Raw genomic sequence first — 17,143 nt, 5'->3', positions numbered from 1 at the left:
GTGGAGAAAAATTAAGAATTCCTACCTTTGGAGGGAGGAGCTTCCTTCCCAGTATAAGGGTGCAATTTCACCTTTTTCTTTCCTCTCTTGGCATCAAAAATATCCTGTATTTTCAACACAAGCTGAAATCCAAACAGAAAAACAAGAATTAAACCGCGAATAGAAGATGCAACTGCATCCAAAAAGAAGTCCTGGAGGTTTTGTGAACTGGTAAATGGCAGTGTCCCCAAAGAACTATCTGTCACAGGTGCAAGACAGTGGCCTTTTATAAAGATGACACCTCCTAATTCTCCATTTCCCTGGAAAGGGACTAAAACCGAATCACCTGTCAATCAATCACAGAGCACAATACAAAGCATTTAGAGGAATACAATAGAAGGAGAAAGGCACACTCTCTGTCCTCAAGGAGTTTAGAACTTAATAGGGGAGACAAACATGAAATAATTTATAGAATACGATTAGAAAGAATGGATAAGTGAATACATTGGTGTTTAAATTGTAGCATACATAAATTAATATGTACAAGAGTGCTAGAGGTGGCTGAGTGTGCATAAGTGCTTTACTGTAATTGAGAGGATATCACCTGGGGATGTGGAGGAGAAGAAAATTAATCGGGGAATGAATCGCACCTGGAACAGGTGGGATTTCAAGAGAGTTATTGAAGGTGGGGAGAGCAATGGTCTGGTGGATTTGAAGGGAGAGAGAGTTCCATTCCCCTCCAGACTATAAACTCTTTGTGGGCAGGGATTATATCTTCCAACTCTACTGTTCTGCACTTTTCCAAGCACTTAGTACAACACTCTGCACACAGTATGTGCTCAATAAATAGCGTTGACTGAACCTTGGCAAAGGTCTAGAGTCAGGAGAGTCATGAATGAGATACAGTGATATTAACTGAGGAGAAATGAGTGTGAGCTGAGGTGTAAATGGGAGAAAGACGGTGAATAAGTAGAGAACAGAGTAATGGAGAAAGGTGATTGAATGCCCTGAAGCTAATGTCTGAGAGTTTGTTTGATGTGGAGAGGAATGGACAATGGGAGGTTTGGAAGAGTAGAGAGACAGGTGCAGAACGACATTTAAAAACGATAATCCAGGCGACAGATTGAAGTTTGGACTGGAGTGGGGAGAAAAAGAAGAGAGGGAGACCAGTGAGGAGGCTAATATAATACGCTGGCTGGGATTTGATAAATGTATGGACCACTTGAATAAGGAGGAAAGAGTGAATATAGGAAATGAGGAGGACAAAAACCCAGCAGGATTCAGTGGCAAACAAAGTGAGAGCTGAAAGACAGTGATGAGTGAAGATAATACATAATCTCTCCTACCTTGGGCTCTGATTCCATCCTTTCTAACCTTCTAAAAGCACCCCCAACCATTTCCCCTTCCTACTTGCCATCATCAATCGCTCACCCTCTGATGGGATCTTTTCCTTATTCTTCAAACGCGCTCAAGTCTCCCCTATACTTCTAAAGGAAGCTGTCTCTGAATTCTGGGGCACCCAATTCCTCGCTCCATTCCTACCAAAATTCCTCCAACAGATTTTACACAGCCATTGATTCCACTTCCTCTTTTCCAACTCCCTTTCTGATGTACCACAACATTATTTCCATCCTCTTTACTCCACTGAGACCACTTTCTCCTAAGATCCCCAATGACCTCCTACTATTCAAATCTAATTGGCTCAACTCTAACCTAATCCTCCTTGGTTTTTAGCCCAATGACATGTTGACCACTCTCTTCTCCTGGAATCACACCCACCCTCGGTTTTCACTAACTTAGTTCTTTCCTGGTTGTCACTGTGGGCAGGGAACATGTCTACCAACTCTGTAGTATTGTGCTCTCCTAAGTGCTTAGTCTAGTGAGAAGCAGATGATATAAGCAGAAGACAGTGAAGCAGAAGCAGAAAATAGAGAAGCAGCACGGCCTAATGGCAAGAGAATGGGCTTGGGAGTCAGAGATCATGAGTTCTAATTCTGTCTCCACCACTCATCTGCTGTGTGACCTTGGGCAAGTCACTTCACTTCTCTAAGCCTCAGTTACCTCGTCTGTAAAATGGGAATTAAGGCAACCTGATTACCTTGTACCTACCTCTAGCGCTTAGAACAGTGTTTGGCACACAGTAAGCACTTAAATACCATTATATATATATACAGTGCGCTGTACATAGTAAGTGCTCAGTAAATACCACTGATTAATTGACTGATTTTTCTTCTATCTCTCGGGCTTCTCAATCTCTTTTTAAGTTCCTCTTTCAACAATCAATCACACTTATTAAGAGCTTACTATGTGCAGAGCCCTGTACTAAACACTTGGGAGAATACAATATAACACATTTGGCAGACATGTTCCCTACACACAAGGAGCTTACAGTCTAGAAGGGGAGAACAATATGAGTGTTTTGAAAGTCTCTGTTCTGGATCACCTACCCTTCTCATTTTATACTCACTCTGTTGGGAAATTCATTTGGTACCATGTCTTTGGAGGCAGTAAGTAATAGTAGTAATAGTATGTATTTAGCACCTAGTGGGTGCAGAGCACTCTACTAAATGCTAGGAAGAAATACGCTGTTCACAATTAAAGTAAGAAAGGATGGTGAGGGAATGTAAGTTTTGAAACTTTTTAAATTTACAACTACATCATCCTGTCAGAGCAAGTTTTTAAAGTGTATGACTTTCATTCTCTGTACACTGAACCCCAAGATGTATTCCCAATGGTAAGTTCCTTGAGGGCACGGATGTGTCTAGTGCTTAGTACAGTGCTCTGCACAGAGTAAGCGCTCAATAAATCTGATAGATTCATCGACTGCTTACTCTATTGTATTCTCCCATGGAGTACTGTGTTGTGCACATAGTAAGCACTCAATAAATATCTCTGATTTATTGATTCTTTTAATAAGTAACAGAAACCATCAGCCTGGTGGTATTTCAATGGCTATCCAGAAGGGGGACCAAAGTATGATTCTAAGCGGGATGGTCAGTCATTTGGTTTTACACTGGATTCCTGGGTGATCAGCTGATCCATCTCTTGTCCCGATCCCAATTGGAACTGTTGTTTCGACCTTCAATTCTGTTATGGAGCCATACATTTTTAAAGTCCTGTTCCAAAACTGAAACCGGACATTTTTAAGTTTGTTTTCTTTATTTTTGGTACCGAGTTTAGATCGTAAGCTCGTATGGGCAGGGAATTTGTCTGGTAATTCTGTCGTATTGTGCTCTCCCAAGCACTCAGTACAGGGCTCTTCACATAGTAAGTGCTCAGTAAATACCATTGATTGATTCCCCCTCCCATAAGGTCTATGGCTTGGATACCGCTTTAGACTTTATCTTAACCTGGGAGGGAAGCACATTGGCTCTGAAGGGGGGTCCCCTTGAAGAAACACACTATGACTGCATAGACTCACATAGTCTGGAAAATAGTGCTTGTGACTATCACATTAGGCCGTGTTCCCAGTACAACATATGTAATATCATACACACCTTCTTATGTCGTATATGAGAAGGTCTATATTACAGGAAATGGGACTGGAATATTGAAATATTAGAAGAGCAAAGAAATGTGGAGGCACTGTTAGGAGAAAATGCAAGGAGGCTCAGAGCAATGGGAAATACTTTCAGGAAATCTTCTTATATCTTAGATCTCACCAGGTGCAAGATGTGATTTTCTTTCAGGTAGGTACAACTCCAAATGGGTTTGCAGCTGAGATAATATTAATAATAATGGTATTTGTTAAGTTCTTTCTATGTGCTAAGCACTGAAGTGAATTCTGGGGTAGGTGCTAGAGAATTAAGTTGGACACAGTCCCTGTCCCACATGGGGTTTGCAGTCTATGGGGGAGGAAGAACAGGTAATTAATCCCCATTTTACAGATGAGGAAACTGAGGCACAGAGAAGTAGAAAGAAAAGGAAAATCTAGAACCCTGCATGGGCCAGACTCAATCGGTCAAGATCATTTGTTGTGTCTACTATGCGCAGACCACTGTATAGGAGAGGACATGAGAAGAATAAATACTCCCTGACTGAATTAGTAATGCCTGACCTCAAGTTTACCACCTAGCAGGGAAAAGACACACAAATAAATTACAGGTAGGAAGACCTAGGAGAGTATAGAGAAAAATGCAACTGACGGATCGGAGTATCCAAGTGCTTAGGTAGTGTGAAACTGGTGAAATGATTATTTGGTGTGGGGATAAATGAGAATTTAATCACGAAAAGCCATCTAGAGATATTCTCTCAGAAGGGCACTGAAGATGGGGAGAGCAGCCTCTTGGGTCTGCCAGATGTGCAAGAGAGGGAGGAGTTCCAGGCATGAAGGGAATGAGCGAACAAGAGGTCAGGAGTGAGACGGAAGAAAACAAGGCATAATTGAGTAGACTGGTTTGAGAGAACTGATTGAGGGCCTTAAAGCAGATGTTTAGTAGTTTCTGTGTGATGCAGAGAGAAATGGGAAACCATTGGAGGATTTTGAAGAATAGGAAGACATGTGCAGAATAGTGCTTTAAGAAGATAATCCAAGAAGCAGAGTGAAGATGTGGCCTGGAGTGTGGAGAAACCAGAGGCACAGAACTCAGTGAAGAGACTGATGCACTGGTTGAATCGGGATATGAAAAGTGCCTGGACCAGTATGGCGGCAGTTGGAATGGAGTGGAAGGTGTGGATTCTGGAAACGAAGAACCATCACCTACAGGATTTGGTGACACAATAAACATGGGGATTGAGGGAGAGGGAGGAATTAAGGATTATGCCAAGATCATGAGCTGGAGAGGTGGAAAGGATGGTGGTGGATCTCCCTTGCAAAAACAAGTTCCTTGAGAATAGGGATCATGCCTACTAACTCTATTATAACTCTCCCAAGTTCTCAGTGCAATGCTCTGTACAGAATTAGTGCTCAGTAAATACTATTGATTGGTGTCACCTGAGAGGGAAGTGAGATGGAGGAAAAAATTTGGAGGAATGACGAGGAGTTCTGGGCTTTCCCCGTTTATTTTAAGGGGTTGATGGGATATCCATGTAGAAATGTACTGGAGGCAGGAGGATATTCAGGAATGCAAAGAGGGAGAGGGGTCAGGGCTAATGAAGTAGATTTGGGAGTTAACTGCAGAGAGGTGGTAGTTGAAGCTGCGGGAGTGAATAGGGACCCAGAACTGTAGTAATAATAATAATAATAGTGGTATTTGTTATGCACTTACTATATGCCAAGCACTGTTCTAAGTGCTGGGACAGATACAAGATAATCTGGTCAGACACAGTCCCTGTCCCACATGGGGCTCACAGTCTTAATGCCTATTGTGCAGATGAGGCCCAGAGAAGTGAAGTGACTTGCCCAAGATCACACAGCCTACAAGTGGTGGAGCCAGGATACTTACTCACAGTGAGTAGGAGGCAGAGGAAGAGCCAGTGAAAGAGACTGAGAAATATAGCCCAGAAAAAGCAGCGTGGCGCAGTGGAAAGAGCACGGGCTTTGGAGTCAGGGCTCATGAGTTCGAATCCCAGCTCTGCCATTTGTCAGCTGTGTGACTGTGGGCAAGTCACTTAACTTCTCTGTGCCTCAGTTCCCTCATCTGTAAAATAGGGATTAAGACTGTGAGCCCCACGTGGGACAACCTCATTCCCCTGTGTCTACCCCAGCGCTTAGAACAGTGTTCTGCACATAGTAAGCGCTTAACAAATACCAACATTATTATTATTAGGAGAACTAAGAGAGGATGGAGTCAGAAAAACCAAAGCTGCCTGGCCTCAAGTCTCTGGGGTCAAGCCAGATCAGCCCACAGCTGAACCTAGCCAAGTTTGGTGGGCCCCTGGGCCTCCTGCAGTGCATTCTGAAAGGGAGGGGAGATAGCCCAGTGGTGGGCCACTGCTGAAATGGAAATGAACCATAAATAGGCTGAGACATTTCCAAGGAGTGCAGCTGTGTGCACGCAGTTGTTCTGGGACTACCATTCCTAGCAGCCCGCAGGGCAAGTGTGCACAAGCAGCAGCCTTCCCAAAAGTGTCACTTCTGGGACACTTCCAGTCCCGTGGAGACTCAGATGCCATCTAAAAATGAGCCTGAGATGGACTGAGTTCCGTACTTTGAACCCAGGTGCGGCTACAGAAACCCATTTAGGAGTCTCTGTCCAACTGAAATGGCCTCTCCCTCCGTCCCAGGGACCTGGGCAGGAGGCATATATTCCCGAGCCATGCTAGAGTCCCAGAGATACAAGGCTTCTTCAACTGCTTCTCTACTGCTTCTCTCCTGAGGGCAAGTAGTTTGATCTCTAGGTTCTCAGCACATTTTGTAGATTTATTACTTAGACATTATCCTGGGACAGGGCTAATGTTTCATTGCTCCTCATCGGTTCATGTGGCAAGTGAGTGTACCCCAGCCCACTCACTTTCACACTATTGCATAACTGCTTCTTTACATTTTCTGGGAGTGTCTGGGGAGCAGGGACCTACCCCACTTGCATTCTTTCCATGCTGTAGTTGAGGGGAGGAGAGTGGGTGCCAAACCCCTTTACAGAAGGAATGTCTTGGCTCTCCTTCTCCGCTATTCCTCATTCTCATTCCTGATTTTGTAGATGTCAGTCAAGAATAAGAGCTGTCTGGAGCATTACATAAAAGGCCAACAATAAAGAAAATTGTCTATTATTCAGGAGATTAATTTTTCATATTATTTTCTGTGTTTTCTTGTTTCCTTAACGATCTTGGCGATTAGGAGCCTGCTGAGTCATTCAAGGGCAGGAAAAGCAGAATGTGCTTCCAAAATGCAAATTGCTTCCACATTTTTGGATCAGAGGAGTTCGATTTTTGGAAAGATTTGTAAATGAACCCAAAGCAGCAAAGAGTGAACGCTTCGCTCTAAAACCACATTTTCCAACTCTCCCTCCACTCCCCTAACTTCCCAAGCAAACTGGATCGAAGGGGAAAAAAAGGGATATTTAGAGGCAAAGATCAGAGTTAACCCTGATTATCTTGGGAAAGCAAAGACTACTACTGAGTAAGGCTGGAGGACATAGATGAAAAGAATAAGGAAGTGATAAGGACAGAGTAGCTGCTTAATAAATGTCAAATGTCAACAACAAAGGACTGGGCAGGACAAGACTAACACTTAAAAATAATTAGGAAAAGATAAATGGAAAAGGAGGGGGCGGAGGTTCTGATTTAAGCTCTGATCTTTTGGACCATATTTTATGCTGTTGGAACCCACCAACAGTTCTTTGCCGAAAAGGACCCTCACAAAAAATGCCTTCCTGCCCACCAAATCTTCAGGGCCCAGGTTAGACTAAGAGGAGTTTGGCCCTTGATAGGGACAACATATTCAACAATAGGGAGCGAGGAGAAAATATTCAATCCATAGATGGTATTTACTGAGCATTTACTGTGTGCTTGGAAGAATACGATTTAAGAGAGTTGTGTTCCTTGCCCAAAAGGAGTTTACAGTCTAGAGGAGGAGTTTACAGTCTAATACAGTGATTTTAAGTAGGAATTAAATAGCCAATGCAATTAAAATTTATTTGAAAACCTGAGGAGGAAGAACCCAAACCTACTTTCCTACCAGGAATAGATTCCTTTTGGAAGTGGTAGAAAACAGTTGATTGAAATGTTTAAAATAATTCAGACAACTTGGAAATATACTTTTAGCAAATAATCTCACATTGGCCCCGCAGCAAGAGAGAGAAAGGAAGGGCGGGGAGGGGGCATATGGACTAGATCAGTGATTCTCAAACTGTGAGGCCAGTTTCCCTTCCAGGAAAGAATCTAGTCAACACAGGGGAAGTGAATCAAAAATGCTTTTCTTCATATGTTTTTTCCCAAGGAAAGGCCAAAACAGCAACAGGGATTGAATGTAGAACATCCTAGGAGGACTTAATGAAAACAAATTCTCTTGTAGAAACAATAAAGGGCTGTCCCTACTCCTGCCCACTTACTGATCTGAAAGTTTGACTCTCTCTCTTTCTCTTTATCTAAAAAAATAAAATTCAGATAGTGATAGATTTCCCATAAGCACCTACTTGATTTAACATATCCCAGTTACGAAAAGCCTACCACTACAAAAATGATAATTACAGAATTTAGTAAATGTTACTATGTACTATCAATCGATGGTCTTAACTGTATGGTTACTGTGGGCTGAGAGAGCAACCAACTACGCATTTTCTACTAGTAATGATAATTGTGGTATTTGTTATGCGCTTACTATGTGCCAGGCACTGTTCTAAGATCTGGACATAGTCCCTGTCCCATACAGGCCTCACAGTCTTAATCCCCGTTTTACAGATGAGGGAACTGAGGCACAGAGAAGTGAAGCAACTTGCTCTGGGTCGCACAGAAGGCAAGTGGCGGAGCCAGGACAAGAACCCACGTCCTTCTGACTCCCAGGCCCCTGCTTTATCCACTAGGGCATGTATGTGCTAGAATATTCTGGGTGCGCCAGGCTGGGTCTAAAAGCTGCTGCTTAGCCTCTTCAGCCCCTCTTCCCCCGCAGCCAAATGAACCATCTAATAACTGCAGCCTTGCTTCTCTGGAAGCTCTTGGCCTCCCACATGGCAGTCGAGTAAACGGTGAGCCAGCCACGGTGCCTCTGGCACCGGCTCCCCTCCGAACTATTGAGGAGACCCCATCCTGTCCTCGATGTGGGCAGGGAATGTGTCTGTTATATTGTTATGCTGTACTTTCCCAAGGGCTCTGCATACAATAAGCACTCAATAAATAGCATTGATCGACTGTCCTGCCTTCCACCACCCCAGCAGGAAAGAGAACAGCACCTGCACCATGAGGCTTCATATAACTCTACTCTATCCTAATCCTCCTCCACCTCTCAGCCGCCTTCGACACTGTGAACCACCCCCTTCTCTTTGAAACTTTATCCAACTTTGGCTTCACTGTAACCTTGGCATTGTCCTTGACTCATCTCCCTCACTCCACCCACATATTCAGTCTGTCACCCAATCCTGTTGGTTCTATCTTCAGAACACTGCTAAAATCTGCCCTTTCCTCTCCATCCAAACTATTATACTGATCCAAGCACTTATCCTATCCCACCTTGACTACTATCTGCTCCTCGACCTCGCTGCTTTCTGTGTCTCCACACTCCACTCAATACTTCATTCTGCTGCGTGGATCATTTTTTTTTAAAAAAAGTTCAGATCAAGTTTCCCCATAGCTCAAGAATCTCCTCTGGCTGCTCATCCCCCTGTGCATCAAACAGAAACTCCTTACCGTTGGCTTTAAAGCACTCAATCAGCTCACCCCACTCTATCTGACATCACTGTTCTCCTACTACAGCCCAGCATGCATATTTCACTCCTCCAGTACCAGCTAATTCACTATACCCCCACCTCATCTATCTTGCTGCTGATCCTTTTCCCACATCCTCCCCCAAGCCTGGAATTCTTCCCCTGCAGCACCTCTCGCCATATATATACTCCAGACCACCACTCTTCCTGCCTTCAAAGTACTGTGAAGGTCAAATCTCCTCCAAGAGGCCCTCCATGATTAAGCCCTCTTCTCTCTGATTCTTTCTCTCTTCTTCATCGTCTATGCACTTGGATCTGCGACCTTTGGACGTTTGATTTTTGCTCCACCCTCAACCCCTCAGGACTTATGTACATATCTTTAAATTATATATAAATTATGTATTTGTTTTAATGTCTGTCTTCCCTTCTAGAATGGAAGCTCGCTGTGGGCAGGGAACATGTTTGTCAACTCTGCTGTACTGTAGTCAGTCAATCACATTTATTAAGTGCTTACTGTGTGCAGAGCACTGTACTAAGCCCTTGGGAGAGAACAATATAACAAACACATTCCCACAATGAGCAAGTGCTTAATACAGTATTCTGCACATAGTAAACACTTACTGAACAATAGGACTGCTACTATTACTAGTTTTAGTTTGGCAGGTCTAGTCGCAGTAGTATTTGCATCCAGTTGGTGCAGTGCATTGTACCAAGCAGTTGGAAAGTTCATCTGTTCATTCAATCGGATTTATTGAGCGCTTACTATGTGCAGAGCACTGTAGTAAGCGCTTGGAATGTACAATTCGGCAACAGATAGAGACAATCCCTGTCCGACAAAGGGCCACAGCCTAAATGGGGGAGACAGACAACAAAGCAAAATAGAACAAAACAAAACAAGTGACCCATTTGCTGCTCACAGAAGCTTACACTGTAATGTGGAGATGATATATAAACATATTTAGATATAGAATAGTCAAAATACATATCACAAAGCAAACAATAAACATATGTACAAAAATGTTGAGGATGGATATAAATGAAGTTGTAGGTACTAGAGATGGCTAATGGGTTTATACACTCTACAGTATATGAATGACCCGGAACCAGGGTGGCCTAGGGGAGAGAGCACAGTCTTAGGAGTCAGAAGGGCCTGGATTCTAATTCTGACTCTGCCACTGGTTTCATTTGTGACCTTGGGCAAGTCACTTAACTTCTCTGGGCCTCGGTTATGTCATCTAGAAAATCAGGATTACGACTGTAAGGCCCATGGGGAACATGGACAGAGTCCAACCTACCCCAGCATTTAATACAGTCCCTGGCACAGAGTCAAGGCCTAACAAATACCATACAAGAAAAAAGTCTTTTTGGAGCAGGTGGTAGGCCTTGAATGTGGAGAGAGCTGTTGTCTGTTGGATTTGTAGAAGGAGGGAGTTCTAAGCAGGGGTAACAGCATGAGTGAAAGAACAGAGGCGGGAAAGAAAAGAGCAAGATATAGTTAGGTTAGTTTGGGAAGAACAAAGAGAGCAAGTGAGGAACTGTGGGTGAAGAAGGGAGACATGAAAAGTGGGGCAAGTTGGTGGCGACCTTCGAAGCCACACTTGAGGAGTTTTTGTTTGTTGTGCAGGGAGACACAAAGCTGATGAAGGATTGTGAAGAGAGGAGAGATGTGGGTCAAGCGGCACATCAATAATATTATACAATATGTAATATATTAATAATGTATCTCCCCATCTAGACTGTAAATTCATTGTGGGCAGGGAGTATGTCTGTTACAGCGTACTCTCCCAAGGGCTTACTACAATGCTCTGCACACAATAAGTTCTCAATAAATACGACTGACTAATATGATCCATGCAGCAGCGTGGGGAGGGGAGAGAGGCTGGAGGCAGGGAGACCAGCAAGGAGGTTGATACAATCCCTGACTATAGTACCAGGGATTAGGGTGGAGGGCAAGGGATAGGTCTGGGAGATGCTATGTACAAAAAACCAGCAGGACTTGACAGTGGATTGAATGTGCTGGTTGAAAGACATCAAGGAATCAAGGATGACAGTGACATCGTGGGGTTCCAGGTCCGGGAAAGTGGTGGCTCTATGAACTGGTTTATGGGAAAATATGAGAAAGCAGATCCGCTTTAGATATACTGAGTTTGTACTAAGATAAATGAGGTAAGGGGGGGCAATTCCCTGGCAGTTGCACAACCTCAGAGAGTACAGTCACAGCATTTATAATTCCGCTGGTGCTGCAGGAAAAATCTCTCTGAAGCATGCGGTGATGGAGGCCGGGAGAGTAGTGATGCGGGCAATCTCGTGATCTTTCCGTTTTTTTCAAGTCTTGGATCTGGGAGCTTATCAAAGGTCTTTTGAAACTCTAAATATGTTATGTCTATTGGTTCTCTTCAACCGGTGTGCCGGGCTTCTTCAAAGTGAGGGAGTCCATAGCCTTTGTGGACTGGACCAGTAGGCATCCCCAACCCTTGGAGCCAGGTGTGGGGAGGGAGGCAAGAATGGAGCCCAAAGCAGCTTGGCTTAGTGGATAGAGCCCAGGCCTCTGAGTCAGAAGGACTTGGGTTCTAATCCTAGCTCTGCTACATGTCTGCAGGGTGACCTTGGGCAAGTCACTTCACTTCTCTGGGCCTCAGTTACCTCTGTAAAATGGGGATTAAGCGTGTGAATCCCATGTGGAGCAGGGACTGCATTCAACCTGATTAACTTGTATCTACCCCAGTGCATAGAACAGTGCTTGGCACATAGTAAGTGCTTAACAAGTACCATAATTATTAAACTTTCCGTTCTATTTTTTGCCTTCTGCTGGAGGGCCAGGGGCCTTGTCCCAGAAGCTGGCGGAGCAAGCTGGAGCTTGTCCCCCCCTTAGCCTGCCCAGACAGCCTTCTGGATGCTCTGTGGTTGAGACAGGTGTCTTGCCTTTGAAACCACTGTGGCAGTCCTGCAAACCCCAAGAGGCCACTCTGCCGGACTGTCACATCCCTCTCATCTGGGCGGCAATAACTCTGGGTTAGCTGGCCCAACCTGGGCTCACTGCCCAAACCATTGCTGCGTGACTGATTATGGTGGGACTGAAAATGGCAATGATGGCATGGCAGCAGAGGGTATATCACCTCCCCTTCTCTCTTTTCCATCCTCTTGTTTTCATTCATTTATTCATTCATTCAATCGTATTTATTGAGTGCTTACTGTGTGCAGAGTACCTGGGAGAGTACAGTACAACAATAAACGGACACATTCCCTGTCCATAACGAGCCTCTTATTCCACCACACTCTCCCCACCTTCAAAGCCTTATTAAAGTCACATCTCCTTTTCCCTTTCTCCCCTTCTCCCTCTCCTTTCTGCATCACCTATGCACTTGGATCTGTCCCCTTTAAGCCCTTGATATTCACCCCACCCTCAGCCCCACCACACAATGTACATAGCCATAATTCCTTTATATTGATCTCTGTCTCCACCTCTAGCCTATAAACTCTCTGGGGGCAGGGAACGTGTCGGCCAATTCCATTGCATTGTACTCTCCTAAGTGCTTAGCACAGTATTCAATACATACCATTGATTGATTATTCCTTCTCTCCCCCTCCCTTTTCTTCTACTTGTTCACCCTCTTCCTTTTTCCTCTCTCCCTGTTCCCCTTTCTTTCCCCCTTCTTCCCACTAATCATCTTTCCCTTCTCTCATTCCTTCTTTCTTACGCTTCTCTGAGGGAAGAGATGATGTCTACTCATTCTACTGTACTTTCCCAAGCTCTTAATTCTGCCCAAAGCAGGCACTCCATAAATATTCTTAATTGATCCTCTCTCTCTTGTTCCCTATTCCATTCTCTTATTGCTTGCTCCCCATTTCCCCTCCTGGCTCTATCCACATACAGTTTAACCTCTTCAAACAACTTTAGGGGATTTATTGAGGCCCAATTTCCCTTTACAGAAACACTATTGCCTTTATCCCAACAGGAGGTGGTTTTTTAAGTGCTCATTAATCCTACACTTAATTGTTGATTCTGCAAATGTGGTTGGAATAGAAGGGAGACTCTCCAGTCTGTAATACCCTTTTCATAGATGGGAGTGACAATTAAGATACCTCTGTGTCTTGGTATCATAGCTGCTGGTTCCCACTCCTGCCAGAAACTCTGCCTTTTCCACTGGGTTCCTTTACAACTCTTGTGGGATGCTTCTGGTCCAACTAAATTGCTTGTACCTAGTAAACTGTTTACACCAAATATCCTGTCTGGTCACCTCAGTTTGATTCAGTTCCTCTGACCCATATGCTAGAAAATGTAACTTGGGTGTGGGGACCTTCCTAACTTCCTCCTCTATAAAGGCTGAACTAGAGGATACCCTGAACCTCTCTGTTATCTCCTTTGCACCCCTTAAGAGCACCTTTAACCACCTTCATTCCTAGTCAGCTCTGAACTCCTGTTATAGTGGAATTTTTTTTTATTCTTAGGTCTGGTATCCCCTGCAATGTACTCTGCAAATTCATTTCTGGCCCATCTGATTTCTTGGTGGCATCTGACCTACCTTCCAGTCTTTATGGACTTTCCTGTTCTCACTTGGAGGAGCTTTATATTTTTTAAATGTTTCCCTCCAACAACTTCTTGAAACCTGCCCATTAGCTATGCAGGGTTTCTGTTTGGGCAACTTGTTTTTCTGTCCTGCAGCATACATTTTGCCTGGGCTGCTGAGATTGTGCTTTTTAAAGCCTCCAAGTGTCCAGTCCTTTGTGCTTCTTTGTTCACTCTTAGAGCTTATTTAAACTATGGTTTGAACATTTTCTAAGTTTCCTTTTCTAAAATGAAATATTCTCATTTTGGGATTTTGGGGTCTCTTCTTACTATCAAATTGTGGTCACTTTTGAAGAATGTATGCTACTATAGAAGAATACCTCCTATTCTAGATCCTGACCTCTACTCAGAATTAAATTGGGGTCTAGCCTAGAAAAGAGAAGGGTACAGTTGCTTAAAAAACTACTTTCAAAAATATGAAGGATTTTTAAGAGCACGTTAGCCAGTTATTGTCCACAGAAGATCAAATAAGAACCTTAGGCAGCATGGCCTAGTGGGGACAGCAAAGGCCTGGGAGTTGGAAAGACCCAGGTTCTAATCCCGGATCTGCCAACTACTTTCTGTATAACCTTGGACAAGTCACTTAACTGCTCTGAGCCTCAGTTTCCTCAATTGTAAAATGGAAACACCTGTTTTCCCTCCTAGACTGTGAGTCCCTGAGGGACATGGACTGTATCCAACCTAATTAACTTGTATCCCAGAGCCTAGAACAGTGTTGGACACACAGTGAGAACTTAACAAATAAGTTAAAAAACAAAACAAAAAAACCTTCTCTGTGCCTCAGTTACCTTATCTGTAAAATGGGGATTAAGACTGTGAGCCCCATGTGGAATGTGGACTCTGTCCAACCTTATTAGCATGTCACTACCCCAACATTTAGTATAGGGCCTGGCATATAGTTAGTACTTGACAAATACCACAAAAATTTTAAAAAAAGAAGAAAAAGCCTTAAATAAAAACAGAATATATTTCAGTCAAACATGAGAAAAATCTTCTAAAATAGGGTAACAAAGCACAAAAGTAGATTTTTAAGTCTCTTTTCCAAGACCTTTAAAAAAAGGACAAAAAACAAAACAAAGAAAAAACATTTCCTTCAAACTGAAGGTAGAGAAATAGACCCAATAATCTTTTTTATTTTCATGGCATTTGTTAAATGCTCACTATGTGCCAGCCATTGTTCTAAGTGCTGGGATAGATACATGATAATCAACTTGGACACAGCCCTCTCCTACATGGGGCTCATAATCTTAACCCTCATTTTACAGATGAGGTAACTAAGGCACAGAGAAGTGAAATGACTTGCCCAAGTTCACAAAGCAGATAAGTGGCAGAGTCAGCACCCAGGTCCTTCTGACTCCCATGCCTGTGCTCTATCCACTACACCACACTGCTTGCAGCTCTGGGATTCTAAGAGACCCTGAGGTAATATCCAACCAGGAAACCTATTCTTTCAGTAGCAGCAGCAATAAGGCACATGCTTAATCAACCAGTAGGTAAGACTGTCAGAAAGGGAGAGGCTGATAAGAAGGAAAGGAAGAAGAGGAAACAGGAAGAGTTGAGGGTGGGGGTGAAAGGAAGATGGAATGAAGTAGATTCAGTTCCTCTGTGTAGGGACAGAGAAAGTAAATGTCAGTTTGGCTTTTTCACTAAAAGCTTGTATCTCCCCCAGTGCTCAGTACAGTGCCTGGCACATACTTAGCGGATACCAAATACCATAGAAAATATGATGTTTCACAGAAAAATTTAATTAGGATTGCCATACAGCCACCTGTCCTTGATCGGCCTCTCTATCTGAAGACGTGGCTGGACCAGCTGCCCTCCCCGGGTTTCCTTCCAGCTCTGAGGGAAGCCTGATTTTGTTGCCTCCTTCTGGCTCTCACAGGCCAGCAGCACACTGCTCTGTAGTCCTAACACTTCTTAAAAGCCCCAATTTAACAAGGTTCTAAACATGCACACGAGAAGGGATAAATAAGTGTTCAATGAGACACAACAACTCCTCAGCACTTTTTTTCCAATTACGTACGTTCCTATGTTCCTAACCCTCTCTCTGTAAAAAAGGGAGTGGGAGGAAATAGAACTGAAGAATTAAAACAATTATGAAACAGGATCATTCCAATGGAGCCACTCATTGACTTTTGAACCATGAAGCAGCTGCAAGGGGTTTTTTTTAAGTGTTAAAATGGGAAATACAAGCCAATGTATTAAATGACTGAACCAAACTCGCCCAAACATGACCGAGGCAAAGGGCAAGTAGTAAAATGATCTCAATTTTGCTGTACTACATCATATAACAAATGGTAAAATCTTACGTATATATATAATAGACAACAATATTTAATAGGGGATGGCATGAAAGCATTATTTAACATGTCTAACAAGTAAGAATTTTTTTTTTTTATCCCAAAGGCATTCCCAGTACTCCCTTCTTGTTAAATACAGAAAGTCTGCCAGGATTTAAGGCCGAACCTCGGCTAATTCCAGGGTCAGCTAATTCCAGTGTCTCAAATTTAGCAGCTCTAGTCTAAATAATCATCATCATCATCATCATAACTGTGGTATTTGTTAAGCACTTACTATGTAATAATAATAATAATAATGTTGGTATTTGTTAAGCCCTTACTATGTGCAGAGCACTGTTCTAAGCGCTGGGGTAGACACAGGGGAATCAGGTTGTCCCACGTGGGGCTCACAGTCTTAATCCCCATTTTACAGATGAGGGAACTGAGGCACAGAGAAGTTAAGTGACTTGCATGGATAAAGTACTGTACTAAACGCTGGGTAGACAAGATAATCGGATCCTACATGGGACTCACATTCTAAGTAGAAGGGAGAACAGGCATGGAATCTCCATTTTGCAGATGATGAAACTGAGGCACAGAGAAGTGGAGTGACTTACCCAAGGACACAGAGCAGGTAAGTGGCGGAGCCAGAATTAGAACCCAGGTCCTTTGCTCTTTCCACTTCCTGGAAGCCTCTGCTCCCTGATCCTCCCTCCATTTAGAAAATAAATTTTACCTCAAAACATACCATGTTGTGACTGTCCCCCAAAACTCACTTTTTTTTTTTTTTTAGAACATTTAACTTTCTTTCCTGCAAGTGTAATTTTGTGCCCCATTCAGTTTCATTGGCATTGTAAACACTGGGAATCTCCTGATACAAATACATTCATTTTATCTTTTTTAAGGGTAAAAGTGAAAGGGACCAAACTGAAGCTGGGCTGAGAGTACGATTTGGGCTTTTAACCGCCCTTTGAACAGGCCATTAATGTTGAAGCTAGTTGGCTAACAGACTAAGGTTCAACTTCATAACTTCATTACTCAGGCTTGCAAATAGCAACTCATCCACTTGCCTAAAGTGAGGA

The 17,143-nt window shown here is 43.3% G+C and overlaps 1 protein-coding gene across 2 annotated transcripts in view; it reads right to left on the bottom strand.

The window, feature by feature from the left end:
• Nucleotides 1-17,143, bottom strand: part of DENND2C (DENN domain containing 2C) — an 80,493-nt gene that overhangs the window by 20,797 nt on the left and 42,553 nt on the right. For both annotated transcript variants that reach the window (XM_029069547.2, XM_001507725.4), the window contains exon 6: nucleotides 26-122. In XM_029069547.2, the coding sequence (XP_028925380.1) occupies nucleotides 26-122 (97 nt within the window). The remainder of the gene's footprint in view (nucleotides 1-25; nucleotides 123-17,143) is intronic.

The sequence above is a fragment of the Ornithorhynchus anatinus genome, chromosome 7 (assembly GCF_004115215.2).
Source record: "Ornithorhynchus anatinus isolate Pmale09 chromosome 7, mOrnAna1.pri.v4, whole genome shotgun sequence".
Classification (NCBI taxonomy): domain Eukaryota; kingdom Metazoa; phylum Chordata; class Mammalia; order Monotremata; family Ornithorhynchidae; genus Ornithorhynchus; species Ornithorhynchus anatinus.
This window is presented reverse-complemented; position numbering and strand designations above follow the sequence as displayed.